The sequence below is a fragment of the Harpegnathos saltator genome, unplaced genomic scaffold, assembly GCF_003227715.2.
Source record: "Harpegnathos saltator strain DR-91 unplaced genomic scaffold, Hsal_v8.6 scaffold92, whole genome shotgun sequence".
In the NCBI taxonomy this organism is placed as follows: Eukaryota; Metazoa; Arthropoda; class Insecta; order Hymenoptera; family Formicidae; genus Harpegnathos; species Harpegnathos saltator.
The window spans coordinates 23,944-43,453 of NW_020230720.1; the positions used below are offsets into that span (position 1 = coordinate 23,944).

At 30.4% G+C, this 19,510-nt stretch overlaps 4 protein-coding genes, 1 long non-coding RNA gene and 1 pseudogene across 5 annotated transcripts; 5 read left to right on the plus strand and 1 right to left on the minus strand.

Moving 5' to 3' along the window:
• Positions 1 to 5: 5 nt before the first annotated feature.
• On the plus strand, positions 6 to 5,320 carry LOC112590602 (uncharacterized). Its single transcript, XM_025307614.1, has 4 exons — positions 6 to 116; positions 193 to 352; positions 4,631 to 4,750; positions 4,834 to 5,320. The coding sequence occupies exons 1-3, from the start codon at positions 6 to 8 to the stop codon at positions 4,735 to 4,737; spliced, it is 378 nt and encodes a 125-aa protein (XP_025163399.1). The 3' UTR covers positions 4,738 to 4,750; positions 4,834 to 5,320.
• A 1,335-nt stretch (positions 5,321 to 6,655) lies between these two features.
• Positions 6,656 to 8,637, plus strand: LOC112590603 (uncharacterized). Its single transcript, XR_003114335.1, has 3 exons — positions 6,656 to 6,882; positions 7,059 to 7,211; positions 7,548 to 8,637. It is a non-coding gene; the product is annotated as an uncharacterized LOC112590603 (long non-coding RNA).
• Positions 8,638 to 8,706: 69 nt separating this feature from the next.
• LOC112590589 (uncharacterized) lies at positions 8,707 to 11,089 on the plus strand. The gene is made up of 6 exons (XM_025307604.1): positions 8,707 to 8,710; positions 8,929 to 9,101; positions 9,220 to 9,303; positions 9,856 to 10,014; positions 10,119 to 10,289; positions 10,408 to 11,089. The coding sequence occupies exons 1-6, from the start codon at positions 8,707 to 8,709 to the stop codon at positions 10,498 to 10,500; spliced, it is 684 nt and encodes a 227-aa protein (XP_025163389.1). The 3' UTR covers positions 10,501 to 11,089.
• Positions 11,090 to 12,881: 1,792 nt separating this feature from the next.
• LOC112590590 (putative nuclease HARBI1) lies at positions 12,882 to 14,401 on the plus strand. The gene is made up of 3 exons (XM_025307605.1): positions 12,882 to 13,176; positions 13,262 to 13,397; positions 13,887 to 14,401. The coding sequence occupies exons 1-3, from the start codon at positions 13,123 to 13,125 to the stop codon at positions 14,399 to 14,401; spliced, it is 705 nt and encodes a 234-aa protein (XP_025163390.1). The 5' UTR covers positions 12,882 to 13,122.
• LOC105188680 (uncharacterized) lies at positions 13,279 to 15,501 on the minus strand. Its single transcript, XM_025307618.1, has 3 exons — positions 15,004 to 15,501; positions 14,499 to 14,766; positions 13,279 to 13,337 (listed from the first exon to the last, which is right to left on the minus strand). Exons 1-2 carry the CDS (start codon positions 15,150 to 15,152, stop codon positions 14,517 to 14,519), a joined length of 399 nt encoding a protein of 132 aa, XP_025163403.1. The 5' UTR covers positions 15,153 to 15,501; the 3' UTR covers positions 13,279 to 13,337; positions 14,499 to 14,516.
• Positions 15,502 to 16,189: 688 nt separating this feature from the next.
• Positions 16,190 to 18,069, plus strand: LOC105187715 (uncharacterized; annotated as a pseudogene).
• The last annotated feature ends 1,441 nt before the right edge of the window (positions 18,070 to 19,510 follow it).

Here is a 19,510-nt window from a genome sequence, read left to right on the forward strand (position 1 = left end):
AAGAAATGGTCTACATGTTAATTCTTAAATATACATTCAATTTTCCTTTGCAAACTGTTGAAGATTTGGATGAAGTAGAACAGTATCTTCAAGAACCGAATCATTTTCAATCCACTGTATGTTCTCTACATTTTCTTCTTATAAGTTATTTTTTATAAGTATATTATTATTTACATATCATACAAATTGTAGGTAAAACAATTATCAAAAATGGGAGGAACAACTCCTTATGATTTTGTCAAGAGATGTTTGTCGCTTCTTCTATCAAATAAATTCTCTGAACAATATTCCTGGTATGGTGCTAAAAAGAAACAAGTATTTGGAAAACTATTTCTCGCACGTCTGTTGCAAGGTAAATAGTTACCTCGAGTATTATTTTTAAGATGGGACACTTGGTTGTATTCCATTCTTACAAGGGACATTCGGCAACGCGGAAATTCAAAAAAATCTGAAACTCTGCATAATTGTAGAGCAGATATACCTAATAACAAAACAATTTTTCGTTGGTGCCCAAAAAAGGTTTTAAGGGTGGAAACAACCCCTTGAACAAAGTTGATTTTTGTCTTTCTAAGCGAATATTATCGAAACTATTAAAGATATGAAAAAATGTTTTAGACAAAAGTTTTATGGTTTTAAAAGTACTTTATTATGCTATATTTAGATTTTTTAAAAATGTAAAATTGTGTATAAAATACCCCCCTTCCTTCTCTTTTTTCAAATTGTTAAAATCAATTGTCCAACCAAAATAAAGCTTATTTTATGACAAATTCAACCATATATAATAACATTATGTTTGGAAAAGGCAATATTGAAAAAAAAATTAAACATGCTCTTATATGTATGCTACGCGTACCAAACTTAAGGATTCGCTACTTGACGATGGCATTTCTTTCTTCCTCAAATCTTCCTCATAATTGCAAACTGTAAAAGATAAGGAAGGAAGAAAATAGAAAATCTAAAAAAGCAATAAAGTTGATGTTAAGAAGTAAGTAGGAGAAAAATAGCATGATAAAGATACAGTCACTAATATTTAAAAATGTTATAAATTATAAAATTTCACGTAATAGACGTTTATTTTGCCAACATTGCGGCTACCTTTTTCATTAATTTAAACGACACGCGTAAATATAAATAAATATGTGTGTGTGTGTATGTGTGTTTTTGTACGTGCGCACGTGTGTGTACATCATGGCACATGCAAAACACTTGTCACAAGTTTTATGACTGTGCGACCAAAATAGCACTCTTTATCAAGTACAGTGCAATCAAGGTTCATTATATTGACATATGTTATCTTCATTCATTTGCATATAAAAGCTGTCCATTTTGGAATACATTTCAGTGTTATTGAAGCAGTTATTGAAGCAGTACGTATATTATTATTGCTGTGAGAAATGTTTAATTAAAATATCCTTAAGATTTGTATCATAATGTCAGTAATAAATCCAGCTAATGTTATTAATTTGTTAATTGCGACATTTCATTTCACAAATATTGCAATAACTCCTGTTAATCATCAAGAGGTGGAACTCCATGATACAATTACTGATTTAATAAAGAGTGCTATACATTATGATATTACGATCGAACATGAGTGGGGACTTGATTTTGACGATCCATCAGAACCGCATGACGTACAATTTGTAGATGTGTACGATATTGATGCTGAAGAAGATAATTATGGAAATGAAGTTTGCACTGTGGATGATGAAGGTGGAAATGTAAACTTAAATTATAAGAAAAAGGCAATCGAATTTTGGAAGAGTGGAAAGAAAGGACATTGTACAGTGACCGGCAGTGATTCGTTCCGCGACAGAGAGAACTCTATTTCCCCTCTCGCGGAACGCATCATTGTCGGTCATTGTACATACGGCTTTGACTATAAGTATAAAGCATCCCAAAAAATTTATTTAAATTGTGTAACAAAAACATACTATATGAATATATGGAGAACATAATATAGTATACGAGTATATGGAAAAATAATATAATAAAAAAATATAATATAAGAATATGTGGAAAATAATATTTATTTTACAATATTTATTGTAATATAATATAATATTAATATAATATAAATTATAATATAAATATAATATACATAAATATAATATATACATTATATTATAAAATATTAATATAATATTTATTGTAAAGAGATTATATATTTACTATGAGTATATGCATTGATTTCTAGGAAAATACAATGAGTTAGAGATGCTTTATACTTATGATCAAAGCTGTAAATTATATAGTTAGAGTCGCGTTGTTTTTTATTTTAAGTTTTACAATTTGATGTTTCGTGAACATTTAATTCGTATATAACTTCTTTTATTTTTGAATTCGAATTGTTTAATATTGAGATTTGTTTTCTTCTAGGTAAAATCTATTCAACAATTGCACAGATGGCAAGAACATGTAATGCGTGGGGGTTCAAATACAGACAAACTTGTAGTTATTGCTGAATATGTTCTTATAAAATTCTAAGAAGCTGTTAATAGAGGACTTATTATTCATGATATAAATCTGCGAAAATAGGCACTAGAAGCAAAGGAACAAGTGGATTTTTCTTCATTTAAAGCAGGAAATTGGTGGATATGGAATTTTAAAAAGGCACATCGTATTACATCACGTAAAATAACTGCATTTAAAACGCGGTCTTCTCATTTAACTGATCTAACTATACGTCAAAACGCTGAGGAATTTGTAAATACAGTAAAGCCACATATTAATGTAATCGGTGCTGAATCAACTTATAATGCAGACGAAAGTGGCTTTAATTTAGAAATATGCAGGAAGAACATTAGCTAATGTAGGAGTGAAGACAGTTGGAGCTACTATCCAATCTTTATCTGCTATGACTCATAGCTACACCATTATGCCTATTATATCTGCAGATGGACATCTCCTTTCGCCTTTGTATATAGTATTAAAAGAATCTACTGGTGTTTCTGGACCACAAGTAGAACAAACTCTTTTTAGACCAGTGAATATTTACATTGCGGCTTCAAAATCAGGGAAATTGACAACTGAACATTTCAAAAATTGGTTCCAAGAAGTGTATCTACCAAACACTGGAGAGAAAAGTATACTACTGCTTGATTCATGGACAGGACATTGCCCGAACCAATTGGAAGAACTTGTACCAAAAGACAAACATGTAAATATTCTAACAATACCAAAAAAAACAACTGCTTTTATACAGCCATTAGATGTTTTTGGTTTCAGAATCTGGAAAAATTTTGTTCGGAGCTTTTCTGATAGTGTTATTATAAATAATTATGACATAAATTTACATTTACGTAATAACATAATAAAATTGCAATCTTTAACACACAATCAACTGTCTTCTCCAAGATTTCGAAATTTATTTAGATATAGCTGGTATAAAAGTGGTTATTTATCAACACGGCCTGAAAAATTTCATAATCCAATCGATTATTGTTATTTTAAAGAAGAAAAACGTATACCAAAATGTAGCATTTGTGGTAAAATGGCTTTTATACGTTGTGCATGGTGCAAGCAATATTTTTGTTTTGAACATTTCTTTGAGCAATATCATTATTGTAATAATTATATAGAATAAATAATATTTTACTGTCCTCAATTCTTGTAAAATTTGTATATATTATATATTGTAATATTATAATCCATACCAAAATATAAGATATCTTTCACTCGAATATCTATATCGACTACTTAATTAATAAAACCTATATACTGAATGAAGCAAAACACATACACACAAATGTACACTGAATAAATTTATAAATTATATTTTTCATTATTAAATCCGTGTGTGTTCTCCTTTTTTCTTCATATCATTCATTTCCTTATTTGTTCTTTACAATTGAATTTAAAAGATTATCTATATTAGGGTTATATACACTCTCTCTGCGTCCTCCTTATCATGCTGTTCTTCTTCAACTTACTTCTTAACATCAACTTTATTCTTTTCTTAGATTACCTGTTTTTATTCCTTCCTTACCTTTTACAGTCAGTAATTATGAGGGAGAAAGAAATGCCATCGTCAAGCAGCGAACCCATAAGTTTGGTACGCGTAGCATATATATAAGAGCATTTTTAATTTTTTTTTCAATATTGCCTTTTCCAAACATAACGTTATTATATATGGTTGAATTTGTCATAAAATAAGCTTTATTTTGGTTGGACAATTGATTTTAACAATTTGAAAAAAGAGAAGGAGGGGGGGTATTTTATACACAATTTTACATTTAAAAAAAATCTAAATATAGCATAATAAAGTACTTTTAAAACCATAAAACTTTTGTCTAAAACATTTTTTCATATCTTTAATAGTTTCGATAATATTCGCTTAGAAAGACAAAAATCAACTTTGTTCAAGGGGTTGTTTCCACCCTTAAAACCGTTTTTGGGCACCAACGAAAAATTGTTTTGTTATTAGGTATATCTGCTCTACAATTATGCAGAGTTTCAGATTTTTTTGAATTTCCGCGTTGCCGAATGTCCCTTGTTAGTAAAAATTGATCGAAAACTGGATTTGTATTTTTGAACTGTTATTCATGTATATTATCATTGCTTCACATTAACATAGCTATATTACAAATATAACATTTGTCTATATTATATTTTTTATTTATATTTATAGAAAGTGCCCTGCAGTGTGAGGCAGCGAAAAATCGAAAAGAGGTCGAGGAAGGCATTAAAACTTGGCTAAGACGAGCAAAAGAAAGGGCAGAAAAGGAACAAAGATAAAATGCATCTTCAAGTATGTATATCTAAGTGAAAGCGCTTACAACGTAATTTTTTATCAATCAGATAGTAGATATTAAGAAGAACTTCATTTTTCAGTACATGGAAAGTTCAGACATTTGAAATCTGAGTGAAATGCTAAAAGATTGATTATTTCCCAATATATTTCTTTTTCATTCTATATGAAATGGCATCCTTACTTTTTTTCTGCTAATTACACGCACCTGAACGCGTAACATACGTGTAACACGTGAGCCCTGTTTATTGACGCGAACGAGTCTTCAAGCTGTTAAAGGCCACAGCTGATTTCAAACATGGTTCCATAAATATATAGACAATATTCGGCTATATTATCTTATATTTAAAATAGTCTTAAGATCACCTTTAGATGCTTCACAACTCATGAAATGATTTGTACATCATTTGAAGATGAGTCTAAGACGAACTTTATATAATTTTGTTATGAATGGAAATAATAATAAATAATGAACGCAAATTAAAGGCATTATTATCAAAGTTCTTACTTAGATATTAAGTTTCAAACCAGTACAAGCTACTAGTCAGCGCAATAATATGAATATTTTTATTTTGAAATATAATATGTTATTTTGAAATAAATGTTAAATATTAGAGATATAATATATGTTATGGATATATTATGGAATAATATATGTAACAGTTGCAAAACGGTTTAGACAGTTGAAGATCCATTTAGGAACGAAAAACATTAGATATGTGAACCACTGATCACGGGCTTGCGCCGTGACTGATTATGACAGCAGCCGTAAAGGCAATATAGTGTGAAGATAAAAATAAAATGAAGTATCTGATCGGAATAGATCTTTCGTTTCGTTCTTAAATGGAACTAGACAAAGTCTGAAACCGTTTGAAAAAAAGTGTAAGCATGATACATGCATTTAGATAATAAAAAATTATTATAAATTCAATAAATGCATTTTAAAACGTATAACTTTAATATTTTTTTATTTATAAATTACACAACTGTCTTGTACATTACAAATCCGGATACTCTATTGGATGTCCATTACATGTCCATTATACAACCACTGGATATCCATCGGATATCATATGGACATATTAGGGATTTTCGCATGTCCACCAATTTCATAAACGTATAACCCATGGACGTCCACTGAATGTCCGAAGGATATAAAATGGATATCTTACGGATATCCTCAATATCCTTAAAGGACATCTTATGGATGTCCACTGGTTATCCGTGTGCTGTCTGGGAATTATCTATAATTTGCATATATGGGCGTTTATGTAATTATAAGTAATATAAAAGTCATGACAAATTAATGTGGCCGCGCGTTATCTCTGTCGCGTCATTGCTAGAAATCGTCCGAACTCTCGAAATTATTTTCTTCCCGAATTATGAATATAAAACAATGTGGAAAGGAAAACAAGGGGGTGAAAGGGGAGACGGCGACGTCTGTCTTACGATAACACCGCTTCGTCGCGATTGTTTATTCGCTGGTGGTGAGACGAAGACCGATTCTTCGTTTTTATCTAACTAATCTAGCTCGCTCGTGAACATAGCACAGAACAGAACCAAATAATTATGGACATAGCACGGAATAGTACCGACAAATCGTGGACATTGGCTTAGTAGTTCATGTCCATAAAAAATGGACCCAGTTGGCGCTTCGAATCAGCCAACTTTTCCATAACGCTGTAAATGCAGCCATGTCCGCTCTCAGGTTTCTCTCTGACTCGGGAAAGATGAGAGCTGCTGCTCCGCCTGCGGAGCACGCCTGCGCAGTAACTCACAACGAAAGGCGAAAAATGAAATATACGTGATATGACATAAGTATGTCAACAATCATTGCGTTTAGCGGAGAAAACCGCTCAATGAGCGATTAGTGACTATTGGTCCTTACTGTTAGATTCTTACATTCAGACCAATAACGTTGACAAATTATTCAACAGTTGCTCAACCGTTGAGTGTCGTGAACGCACCCAATTCTTACATTTTGAAAAATCAGCAGCGGAGGGATAGATACAGGCCCCTGACACTTGCTATTATATCCTTTGTTACGGTATGTCTACGTAATGAAGCCAAGCCGCTACGTAGCGCTAGCAACAGTCACCATGTGTTTACGTCTGTAATTTCAATGACTTGAGGTTAGAAGTGTGTTAAAGCTTCGCGAGAAAAATAACAAAATAAAAAGTAAAATCAAATATGTATCTAATAAAAGTAATCTTAATTTAATTAAATGATGCCGCGCTGTATTGCACTTGATTGTACATCAGGTTACACTTCTAATCATGAAACAGTTCATTTTTTTTATGTGCCAAAGGACGAAAATGTGAGAAAAGCATGGCAAGCAGCTTTAAGGAGAAATGATATAACTATCAACTCAAAATAAGCTGTATGCCATCATCACTTTTTAAATAGTGATATTTTGTGGAAACGTGAAATTTGTGATGAGAAGGGAAATGTTCTTGGTGTGGTAAGTTATGTTAGTTATCTAAGTCATTTTTCCATTTGCTTAATTTACACCGATCATTTAATACTGATATAATATTCATCAAAAAAACTATTATACTAGTTTAATAAACCATTGTTTACATGCATAAATTAAAATTATTAAATAGAAAGTTACTATTTAGTACAAGTATTAAATAATCAGTATAAAGTAGGCAATATAGTCAATAATATTTAATAATTTATATATATATAACAGCAATATTCACTTGTTGATTTATTAAATAATAGTCATTTAAATAACAATTATGTAAGTTATACTTGTCATTATTAATTGTCATATTGTAAATATTTTCTTTAGTCTGCGCCATTTAAAATTCCAAGGCTACGTAAAGGGGTTGTGCCTTCACAATTCCCCTGGTTTGAAGAAACCCCAAATATAGAAGATATTCTATACATATTGATCAAAATGTACATGACCTGCATATTGAACAACATGAAGAAAATGAACATGTGATAGTACCATCATTAAATAATACAATAGAGGATCGTACGACAATGTTATTATTTGATAGCTTAATAGATAGTATAAACAGAAAACAGTTTAATATGCCAAGTCAATGGATGCACATACAATATTGCAGTAGTGACACACGATTATTGGTATTTTTTTTAACAACATGCAACAAAATAGAAAATTATAATGACAGATATTCATTTAACCCTATCAAAGAAGTCATACTCAAAGAAGATATGACATTACAAATAAATGTCTTAAAGCAACCCGTTTTAAATATTCCATCACACATACAGATTTATAATAATATAAATAGAATAGAACTGCTACAAGAGACATTATTTTCTTTTGATAGCCTTGACATATGTTGTGGTACAAATAAAAGTGAGATTAAAGATGTTGAATATAATGAAGCTTTTAAAGATATTAATAGTATATGGAGACACAAGAAATGTTTATTACTTTCATCCCAGAAATGTAAATTTTGTGCCATTGCAAACAAATCTATAAATCAAAAATACCGTCGGAGAAAAATAATGAAATCAATTAAAAGAATAAAAATAGCTGTATCAAAAACAGAAAAACAAAAGAAAATTTTATTATTACGCAAACGATATTATAAAGCACAAAAAGCAAAAAATAGAGCTAAATATATATCAAATAAATTGAGAAAAGAACTTGCAGATAATATGATGAAAGTAAAAGAAATTTCAATAGAGAACATAAAAGACCAACTAAAAGAAACACAAATTTCTCAACATCAGTTAACTGCAATACAAGAAATAATAAAAGCTGCGAAACATACAAATATTAAAGGTCACAGATATAGTGAAGATTGGATACTATTATGTATGTTATTACATATGAAGTCACCTAAAGCTTATAATTTTTTAAGAAAAAACAAAATACTACCCCTTCCATGTATTAGAACTATGCAGGTAATATACGTACATTTTTTTATTATTTTAATATAATTTCTACTTAGAAATATGTATAATATGGTATGAGTATATGGCGATTTTTATATAACAATGCAATATATGAATTGGTTTTAGATATATTTCACTTATTGATACACCATGCGGTTTCGACACAAAATTTTTTGAGATGTTTAAATTAGCATTGGAAAAAAAAGAAGAGAGACAAAAACATGGTGTAATTTTGCTCGATGAAATACATCTTAGAGAGTCTGTTAATGTGAACTCTAAGAATCTCACATATACAGGGTTGATTGACTTTGGAAGTGAAGGGATACCATCATTTAATCTTGATGATAAAGCAGACCATGGATTAGTAATAATGTTTCAGCCACTTGCAGATTCTTATTCCCAACCAGTAGCAGTGTTTGCTTCCAAGGGGCCTGTATCAGGAGAAGTACTTGCGCAACTAGTAATTAAGGTATATACAATATGCAGTGCAAATATTTTTATATATATCATATTTTTCTCATAATTCAGCAAAAAATTGCTAAATATGTAATATGCTTCATACTGTTTTTATTTTTTTTATATTATAGGCTATTGCATTATTAGAAAATATCAATGTTAAAGTCGGTATAATTACTGACGGTGCTGCAACTAATAGAAAATTTTGGAATATTGTAGGTGTATCTGGAAAAAAAGATGATTTAATTAATGTTTTTAATCACCCCACTGTAAACGGACGTTATATATATGTATTCTCAGATATACCACACCTTATCAAAACTATTAGAAATCGATTATATAGTACATCATTACAGGTAAAATAATAACTCAATTTTTATGTAGTTGTATGTTACTTCGTGCATAATGTACTATTAAGAGAGATTTCAGAAAATCGAAGTATTATTATTGTTTTTCGAAAAAATAGTGAATTTCTCTTATATTTCATTTAGCTTTTGACGTTATGCCGCGTCCTTCATAAATTTGTTTTTTGACGTTTTGTGAACTTTTTACTTCATTTCTTGAAAATGAGGATCAATTTGATATTCTGTATATTCAATATAAAATCGATCCTTATTCTAAGAAAGTGAAATGAAATCCTCACGAATTCTCACGAATCGTCAAAAACAAATTCACAAAGAATGCGGCGCAAAGTTGGAAACCAAGTCAAATATTTATTCACAATACGAAAATTTAAAATATTTAATCTCTTTCGTTTTTATTTTTAGCTCAATCCTGATGAAAAACATATCAAATGGGATTATTTCCGAATATTACATAATAAAGATAAATCGCTACCAGCTCTAATGCGAATATGTCCAAAAATAACAACCAATCATTTAATACTTACTAACGCAGCTAAAATGAGAGTTTGTCTAGCTACTCAAGTAAAACATCTTAACAGTATTTTATTTAACGTTTTAACAGATTATTTAATAGAACAGTCTAATAGTTTACAAAATATATCTTTATATAAACGCCATTGTTATAGGTTTTTAGTAAATCGATGTCTCATGGATTGAGATTTTATAAAAATTTCTTACCTGAATTACAAGAATGTGATAACACTGCAAACTTTTGTGAATGGATAAATAACTTATTTGATGCACTAAATCGAAATAAAGTTTCTGAAGGTTTGACTGTTGAAAATACGGACTACAAAGTAAATTAAATATTTTCAATTAGTTAATAATTGTTTTGTAATTTATATTCGTTTTTGTCTATATATTTATGTATTTTGAAGAAGCTAATATTATGCTAAACGTTCAATTTCTTAATAGATTTTAAAGACATCTCTTGAAAAATTAGATGCTTGGGAGCAACATGTCCTTGATGGTACTATTAAAGAGGACAATTTTTTAACAAACTGCTGAAGGTCTTCGCGTGACGATAAAATCAACATTAGATATAGTAAAATATTTAACGACAAATGCTGGTTTTCCCTTTGTTTTAACAGGCCGCTTGAATCAAGATTCACTCGAGGTTTGATAACAAAGCTCATATTTCAGTAATCATAATGTTACATGTAACATATATATGTTAGTTAAAATTTCCTACTTAACATGTAAATGTTATATAACACACATGTTACATAATAGCTACTTGTTGCTACTTGTAGCTAATTGTTGAGTAGGAAATTTTAATTAACATGTACGTTGCATGTAACATCGTATTTGCTGGAATGTGTCTCCAGGTAACAGAATGACATCTAAAGACGTCTTAATGATGTATTATTGACATTAAAGGCGTCATTAATAAATTATTAATGTCACTTGATGTCATTTTGTTGACTGGATATATATATGTCTATATATGCAAACATTTAATTATGAAAGACACATGTATATATATATATATACCCAATCCTAACATTATTTACATACTTGGAACATCTTTGGATCGTCCCTTGCACTGTTAGAACAGTACATAAAAACATTAGATCATCTTAAAATATTGATTATAAAATCAATCCATCAATTCATGTGTGTGTATATTCTATGATATATTTAAAAATATATACAATACCTTTTAGAACTGTGACAAAAAATATTTAATTTTTCGTAATACCTTTGAACGTTTATTATAGGAAATATTTAAAACATTATTTTTATTACAAGTTAGTATTAATATGTTTTTATATATTGTTCCATAGAGATTTTTTGGTTCAATAAGACAAGCAGCAGGATCTAATGACCATCCCGGAACCCCTACCTTTCTCCAACTATATAAAATTTTGAGTACTTCAAGCATCCTTGAGCCTCCATGTTATGGAAATTGTTCTATTGCAGATAGTACAAAACCTATAATTTCTATATCTGATATAAAACAATTATATGAAAAACCAGATAAATCCTTAACAAAATTAAAAGACCAGTTGGACCATGCTGTTGAATACAGCGAATGGATTCTTGATGATATAATAATAGATCATGACTATCATCTACCTGAAATAACTGATTGTATCGTCTATTGTACAACGAGATATTTATGTAATTATATTTTAAAATTTATAAAGTGTGATATATGTAAGAACGCTATTACTGATCCCATAGCGTGTAGCCTTTTTCCTGTAGCGCTGTTAATAAATATCAAAACTGATGGTCGTCTAACACATCCAAATTTAAACATGTTTAAATTTATAATTTACTTAGAAAGCTTATTTTCAAAATATTGTCATCGTGCTGATGTATATGAGACCATTATAGATAATATTTATACAGAAAATTTGTCTTTTCCATGTAAAGAACATGGTGATGCTATTTTAGCAAAAATAATCGAATTTTACATCTGTATGCGCATGAGGCAATACTGTCATAAAATTAATAATGTGAAAAAGAAACAAAGTCAAAATATTAAAAAAACTGCGAAATATTATAAAAATTAAATAAAAAATATCCTAAAACAACAAAAATACTTTATTATTTATGTACCTACCTTATTTTATACTATTTATTTTATTTTGTGTTATACATTTTGATTATATAATTATAAAGAAATATATATATATTTATATTTTTATTAATTTATATATATATATATATTATTATGGATCAAACATCTATAGTAAGAATTCGTAACATATACATATAAATTTGTATTATGCTATTGTGAAAAAAGCGAATGGACTTTCAATAAGTTCATAATAAAGTATTATTATCTACCTGAAATTACAGATTGTATTATCTATCATATAACAATATATTTATGTAACTACATATTAAAATTTAGAAAGTGTAACATATGTAGGAACGCATTTACTGGTCCTATATCATATAACCTTTTTCCTTTAACATTACACATATATACTAACTGTGTTGACTGTTGCCAGCGCCGCGACTTCAATAAGTGGACACCTGAAACTACGAGAAACGGGGGGCTGGATAGATACATAAGGTGCATTCAGTACTACAAACGTTCACTGAGCGCTAAGTGAGCTCTTGCATCTGATTGGTATATATTTTTAAATCTAAAAGAATATACTTATCAAATGTAAAAGCTCATTGAGCGCTCAGTGAGCGGTTGTAGTACTGAATGCACCCATTGCGCAAGTCATTCAAATGGGAATGCGTCTTTTACAAGGTATTGAACAGTTATGTATATTAAATTTTAAGTGAAATCGTATTTATTTAGTCACTAATCGCTCACTGAGCGGTTTTCTCCGCTAAACGCAATGGCTGCGTTCAGTAGAACAAAATGATCAGTGAGCGCTTAGTGATTATTGTCTGTGATTGGAGCATTCTTTTAGATTCTTCATAGACCCAGAAGTATTTACCAATCAGGAGCGAGAATCACTAAGCTATTATAGGAATTACTTAACATAGTTGGTCCTCTCATAAATCAAGAAGAAAATATAAATGTATGTACGAGCAAAAAGTTGATGTTTACAATTTGGACATTATCTAAACCTGAAAGTATTTTAGCAGTGAGTGATAGATTTGGGTTAGCCAAAAGCACTGGCTACCAAATATTTATTAATATATGCTTTGGCACAATTAATGCCTACTTATGTGCAATGGCCAAATGTAGTACAATGTGATTTATCTTGTTCTGTAAGTTATTTCATTGGAGTTATCAATTTTTACTAATAATAATTAATAAAATAACAATTTTCTTATAAGCATTTATTAAATTTAGATATTTGAAGTTCGATCGCGTGGTTTCACAGAAGTAATTGGCGCTATAGATGGATGTCACATCCCCTGCAAGCAACCTGTAGGAAATGCGAATGATTATTATAATCGAAAAAGTTTTCATTCCATTATACTACAAGGTAAGGATATATTGTAAATAAAATATACAGAGTCTGGCAAAAGTTCCGAAACGGCTAATTATTTCAAAAAATAATGATTGTTTAAAACAATGTTTGAAACAAAAGTTGTAGGGCTTAAAAAGAACTATCAGATAGCTATAAAAAAAAAACATTGAAAAAGTTACCAAGTTATCCTTAAATATTTCAAAAAATATTAGGTAAATAAAAAATGTTTCAAACAAAAGTTGTTAATTGGTGGAAAAAGACGGTGTAATAAAAATTGGAGTTTCCATTTAAGATTTTAATGTCGACCTTGATAACCTTTCTCAAGGTCATCCCAAGGTCAAACAATTATCAATATCTGATAGCTTTTTTTAAGCCCTACAACTTTTGTTTCAAACATTGTTTTAGACAATCATTATTTTTTGAAATAATTAGCCGTTCCGGAACTTTTGGCAGACCCTGTATGTATATTTGAATATAAGCAGTAATTACAAAAAATATTTATAGGTGTTTGCGATTATAAAGGATTATTTATAGACTGTTTTATCGGAATGCCAGGTCGCATGCACGATTCAAGAGTTTTTAGGAACAGTCCATTATTTAATGCCATAAGAAATGGATGCATTCCAGAAAATCGACATATTATAGGAGATACGGCATATCCTCTGTTACGAAATTTAATGACACCATTTAAAGATAATGGTCATTTAACGCGTTCTCAACTTTTATATAATATTAAACTAAGTTCAATAAGATCAATTATTGAAAGAGCTTTTGGAACGCTTAAATCAAAATTTAGAAGACTGAAATATTTAGATATCTCAAATTTTGACCTAGGTAATAATATGATTGCTGCAGCCTGTGTTTTACATAATTTTATACTAAATAGAGACGGATTTATAATGGAGGACGAACTAGTAATGGATAATGAATATGTACAGCAAGAAGTACAGCAAGTTCATATCGTCTATGAAGATGTTGAAGCTATTGAAAAACGTATGAATATTGTCCACAATCTTTAAATAATTCAAAATTAATTTGTTTGTATAAAATATATATTTTTTTATTAAATATATAAACAATAAAAGTACATAGATATATAAATGTTGTTTTTATTACTTGTATTCATTGATTACATTAACTTTTTTTATTGGATTCAATTAAATTTCGCAATATTTCATTCCTCTCTCTTTGTATACTGTTATGCTCATTTATTGCTTCCTTCAACTCATTTATAGCATTTACTCTTCTTTCTTCGCAGTCTAATTGCTTCTTTCTAAGATCATACAAGGCTCTCGTTCTTGTACTTTTCATTTTCTTATTTTTTCTACCGGAGAACTCATTATCAGGAATGGGATTGGTTGTTGGGATTGATGGGATTGTGACACTGTAAGAGTTATGTCTGTTAATTATAGTGTTAATATATTGATCATATGTATATCGAGTATCCGCTTCATTTTTTACATCGTATATGTTACAATGAAAATTTAGTTGAGCACAATCTTTAAGCCAATTTAATTTTGCATTAATATATGAATATAGAAAAGTATTAGTAAAACGATTGAAATTACAAGTTTTTGTAACAGTTTTGGAAAAGAAATGGTTTTTAGGTACTTGTACACACCAAACTGAAGATCCACTGTTTATTATATCTTGTCTTATTTTTGTGTCAGAGCAATTTGAAATTGTCATTTGTTCTTCTGTACAACTTGAAGTAGATGCTAGTGATGAAAGGACACACTGCTCAATATTATTGTGATCAGAAGATATCATAGACGCAAGTGTTGCACCAATATTTATGGTTTTATCTTCTATAAAGATGTTTTCCACGATGTCATACCATCCCCAACCAACCCTACCACGTCCTGTACTTGTCTTTTTATTACTGTCCTTTAAGCTTTTATAAGATTGTTTCAAATTTCTTATTTTACGATCCAATACATCTTCGGTAACATCATATCCCTTTGATTTGAAATCGTTAACTATATCTGTCCATAATGTTCTTTTTTTCACTTTTGGGTCTCGAAACTTATCTTTTCGTTCAAAATAATTTTCTAAGAGTAACTTAGTATTTTCTCTATTCCACGAAAAGTTTCCAGGTTTCGGATTTGTATTATGACAAATGATTTATAGAATGTGGAACATAATTCACATAATTCAATAAGTATAATATATATATATAATTTAATATAGAATGTATTTTTTTAATTAATTGTAGATACATACCATTTTCTTCATTTGATACATTTATTGCTTTGTGGACAGACATAGTTTGGGCCAAATACATTTTAAAGTATTCTGGGTCTATGAATAATAATATAATTTAAAGATTATTTATATTTATATTATAAATATGTTAAAGATCAGAAAAATGCATTATTATCTTAACTTAAAACATGAAAGGTATATGTGTGTGTTAAAAAAAAGTAAATTATAAATTAATGTAATTGACATGATTTTACTATACGATTTTATACAGGAAATCATTACTATATATTTTTTAATTGCTAAAACAATATAGAGATATAATTAAAACACGAAAACAATTTATAGCTGCATACTTAACATATACAATTTTATAAATCTAGATAATATTGTTGATAACACATATCATTTTGCAATTTCTCATGCACATCGCTTGTTGCAATAATGGTATATACTATATTATTATATGTATAATGTTCTTCTATTTCATCGGTGATACTTTTGCAATCCATGTTTATTTTATGGTTAGGTAATGCAGCACAACACGTTGCGCTTATTAAGCGTACTTTTAGTATGCTGGAAAACATGGCGACCGCTGAGTAAACATGTTGCAAAAGCGTAAAGCGCTGAATAGCGTTTAACCGAAAATCTTACAACAGTTTACAAAGCAGCTTTTTCTGCTGAACGCAACCATTGATTGTTGATATATTTATGTCATACCACGTATATTTCATTTCTCGCCTTTCGTTGTGAGTTAAGCCTAGTACATAATGCAAAGGCACAGGAAATAGGAACAGGGAATGGGAACATGAAATAGAAACTTATATAATACTGAAACACAATTGTCTCCTATGTTAACCAATCATCTGCTGTTGTGCTTGTGCGCATATGCTGAACGAAAATCTGCCTACAATAATATTGAAACCGAATTAAAAAGTTTTATTATTTCGGTTTTTGCCAGACGAGATTTAAGTAGGAGAGGGAATTGCTTTCTGCAATCATTAAAGTCGCAAATATAACATAGATCAACATGAACAAAGTATTTAATTATCATGCATTTTTTGTGTTATATACATCATAATATTTATTCACTTTTTTTATAGGACAAAGATAATTTTATGCTATTTCTGGTTCATGTGCAAATATTTGGATTATATGCCATTTGGAAAAGAAGAAAACGTAAGCGTTGGATCAATAGGAGATGGTGGGTGCGACTCATAAATACAAGACAAGAAGAATATGGTGATTTTACAACCCTTTTTGCGGAATTGAATGAAGATTGTGATCTTTTCTTTCGATGTACACGAATGGACGTCGAAATATTTTATGAATTACTTGAAAATGGTGCGACCTTATCTACAGAAAAACAGTTTACGAGAACCAATTTGTCCGGAACAACGGCTTGTGATTACATTTAGGTAAGATAGATGTGTTATTCTAATAACACATTATAATAATAACAAAGTACAATATTCATTATTATTTAAACAATTTTATCATAGATACCTGGCTAGTGGCGACCAAATATTGTCATTAGTTCTCGCTCATAGAGTAGGAGTGTCTACTGCTCATAAAATAATAAAAGAAACCTGTGAAATTATTGCCAGTGTTTTAATGGGAGTATATATGAAAACTCCTTCAGAAGATGAATGGAAAGATATGAGCAGAGATTTTTTAACTAACTCCGACGAACTTGATTGTTGTAATGGAGAAGGAGTTGTTCTTGGCATCGGCGAGGTTGATTGTTGCAACGGAGAAGGAGTTGTTTTTGGCATTGGCGAGGTTGGTTGTTGCAACGAAGAAGGGGTTGATCTTAACATCGATAAAGTTGATTGCTGTGACGGCAAAAATGCTGGTATATGCAATTCTACAAGTGCTGTTGGCTACAAACAATTTAATAAGTTAATAAGTAATAATTTAATAATTTAATAAGTAAGAATAATAATATGAATAATAAAATAGTAATTCAATGGTAACAAATGTATAGTTAAGAAAATTATACAAATGTTTTATCAGAAATAGAGATAATAAAAATAAATACCAAAGACTTTTATATAAAATAGGACTATTATATTGTTAAAATATACTTTGGCAGTATATATTTTAGCAGTATGTATCCAGATAGCCAAACCTGCGCGAGCTGATTTCGAACAAAGCCTGCTATCATGGTTTGATGGCAAATAAGCAACAAATTTAACGCAGAATCTGTTATATCAAATTATGGTCAAATATGCGCCAGATCCTGTTGTCAGATATTTGACAGATATTGTTTGTAGCCAACAGCACTTGTAGAATTGCATATACCAGCATTTTTGCCGTCACAGCAATCAACTTTATCGATGTTAAGATCAACCCCTTCTTCGTTGCAACAACCAACCTCGCCAATGCCAAAAACAACTCCTTCTCCGTTGCAACAATCAACCTCGCCGATGCCAAGAACAACTCCTTCTCCATTACAACAATCAAGTTCGTCGGAGTTAGTTAAAAAATTAGTAGCAAAAACCGCGCAAGACTTGCAGTAATTTGACGGTAGATTGGCGGCAGAAACTGAGCAAACTCTACGCGCAGACTCTACGTGTAGTTTGGCAGCAGGAATTGCGCGGTTTCTGCCGACAATCTGCTCGCATGGCCTGTCATACAGGTCCTGTCGACAAAACACGAGCTTAATGAGGACACAGATGGCTATGGTTTTGATCTGGAGATCTGATCGAAATTGGCGTCAATCTGCGCGCATTCTGTTAGCATTTTGCTTACTGGGTATGTTTTGAATCTAAAATAATCACCAACGTATTTTCAGATACACTCAAACGCAAAAAACCCGGTACATTAAAAATTTGGGAAAAAATTACAAAATTTCAAATGATCATAACTTGGTAAATAATGAAGATACAAATATGCGCAGAAATGCAAAATGAAGCTTGAAACGTCCTCTTTAAGAATATCTGAATGGCAATTATGCTCGGCCATTTCTTTCAAAATGGCGGATGATAAAGTGAGAGGATGCAAAATTGATAATCAAAGGTCCGTGTTTGCGATGGTGCATGGTGTGCATCAGGTATCGCAGCGTAATGGGACCAAATGCACATGAAAGTATAGAGTGTTATCTTTAAAATGCTACTTTACCGAGCTCGATGTGATCATTTTTCACTGAGTTGTTCCAAATTTTGCTAAAAATGCGGTTTTCTTGTTAAATTTGCATAATTCAGTGAATAAGTATCGCATCAAGCTCTATAACGAAGTATTTTAAGGAAAACATTCTATACTTTTAGGTACTTTTCGTCCCATTGAGCTGCGACACTTACTTTGCTCCATGCGCCGTCGCACGCTCGAACCTTTTCTTAGCAACTTTTCATGTTCTCCTTTTTATCACCCGCCATTTTGAAAAAATATCGTTGCGCACAATTTCGATAGATCTTTCGAAAAGTACGGTTTCAAAGCTTTCAAACCGTTTTTGAAATTTGCTGCTAGGATATTTAGGTGTCGAGATATTCAATTTCGAATTTGCAACAAATGTCGATTCAGCGAGGCTTAAGGGGCTAAGAGGCTCTGCGGTTCGTTTGGCTCTTTCATAATTTCAATAGCTGTGTTCATGTTTCTCTATATAATAATTTACATAACCTGCACAATATATTCAATGATTTGCATTTATTATTTTGAAAGCCAGGGAAATGAAAGTAAAATTCAATTTAGGTTCTTCATTTTGCGTAATCGATATTACGTAATAAAGATGAATTGCGTTTTAAGATACCGCTGTCATTAGCTCAAATTATGGTTGTAAGTCTTCCCAATATAAACCGCATGGAGTTTTGCTGGTAGGAAAAGTCCCATTGTATGTAGTGTGTGTGTGTGTGTGTGTGTGTGTGTTTGTATACCACAAGGATAAGGACCCCGTGGTTCGTCAGCTCCACAGTATTTCAAGATTTCAC

What these genes read in the sequence shown, in the direction of transcription:
- LOC112590590 (XM_025307605.1), top strand. Translation starts at nt 13,123, where the DNA reads ATGCCTACTTATGTGCAATGGCCAAATGTAGTACAATGTGATTTATCT. An exon ending in AATGTGATTTATCTTGTTCT is followed by an intron (nt 13,177 to 13,261) that starts GTAAGTTATTTC and finishes TATTAAATTTAG; the next exon opens with ATATTTGAAGTTCGATCGCG. An exon ending in TCATTCCATTATACTACAAG is followed by an intron (nt 13,398 to 13,886) that starts GTAAGGATATAT and finishes AAATATTTATAG; the next exon opens with GTGTTTGCGATTATAAAGGA.
- LOC112590589 (XM_025307604.1), top strand. An exon ending in ATAGAAAATTTTGGAATATT is followed by an intron (nt 9,304 to 9,855) that starts GTAGGTGTATCT and finishes TTTTATTTTTAG; the next exon opens with CTCAATCCTGATGAAAAACA. An exon ending in GAGTTTGTCTAGCTACTCAA is followed by an intron (nt 10,015 to 10,118) that starts GTAAAACATCTT and finishes CCATTGTTATAG; the next exon opens with GTTTTTAGTAAATCGATGTC.
- LOC112590602 (XM_025307614.1), top strand. Translation starts at nt 6, where the DNA reads ATGGTCTACATGTTAATTCTTAAATATACATTCAATTTTCCTTTGCAA. An exon ending in CGAATCATTTTCAATCCACT is followed by an intron (nt 117 to 192) that starts GTATGTTCTCTA and finishes TACAAATTGTAG; the next exon opens with GTAAAACAATTATCAAAAAT. An exon ending in TCTCGCACGTCTGTTGCAAG is followed by an intron (nt 353 to 4,630) that starts GTAAATAGTTAC and finishes TTATATTTATAG; the next exon opens with AAAGTGCCCTGCAGTGTGAG.
- LOC105188680 (XM_025307618.1), bottom strand. Translation starts at nt 15,152, where the DNA reads ATGATATCTTCTGATCACAATAATATTGAGCAGTGTGTCCTTTCATCA. An exon ending in AACAGTGGATCTTCAGTTTG is followed by an intron (nt 14,767 to 15,003) that starts GTGTGTACAAGT and finishes TAACTCTTACAG; the next exon opens with TGTCACAATCCCATCAATCC.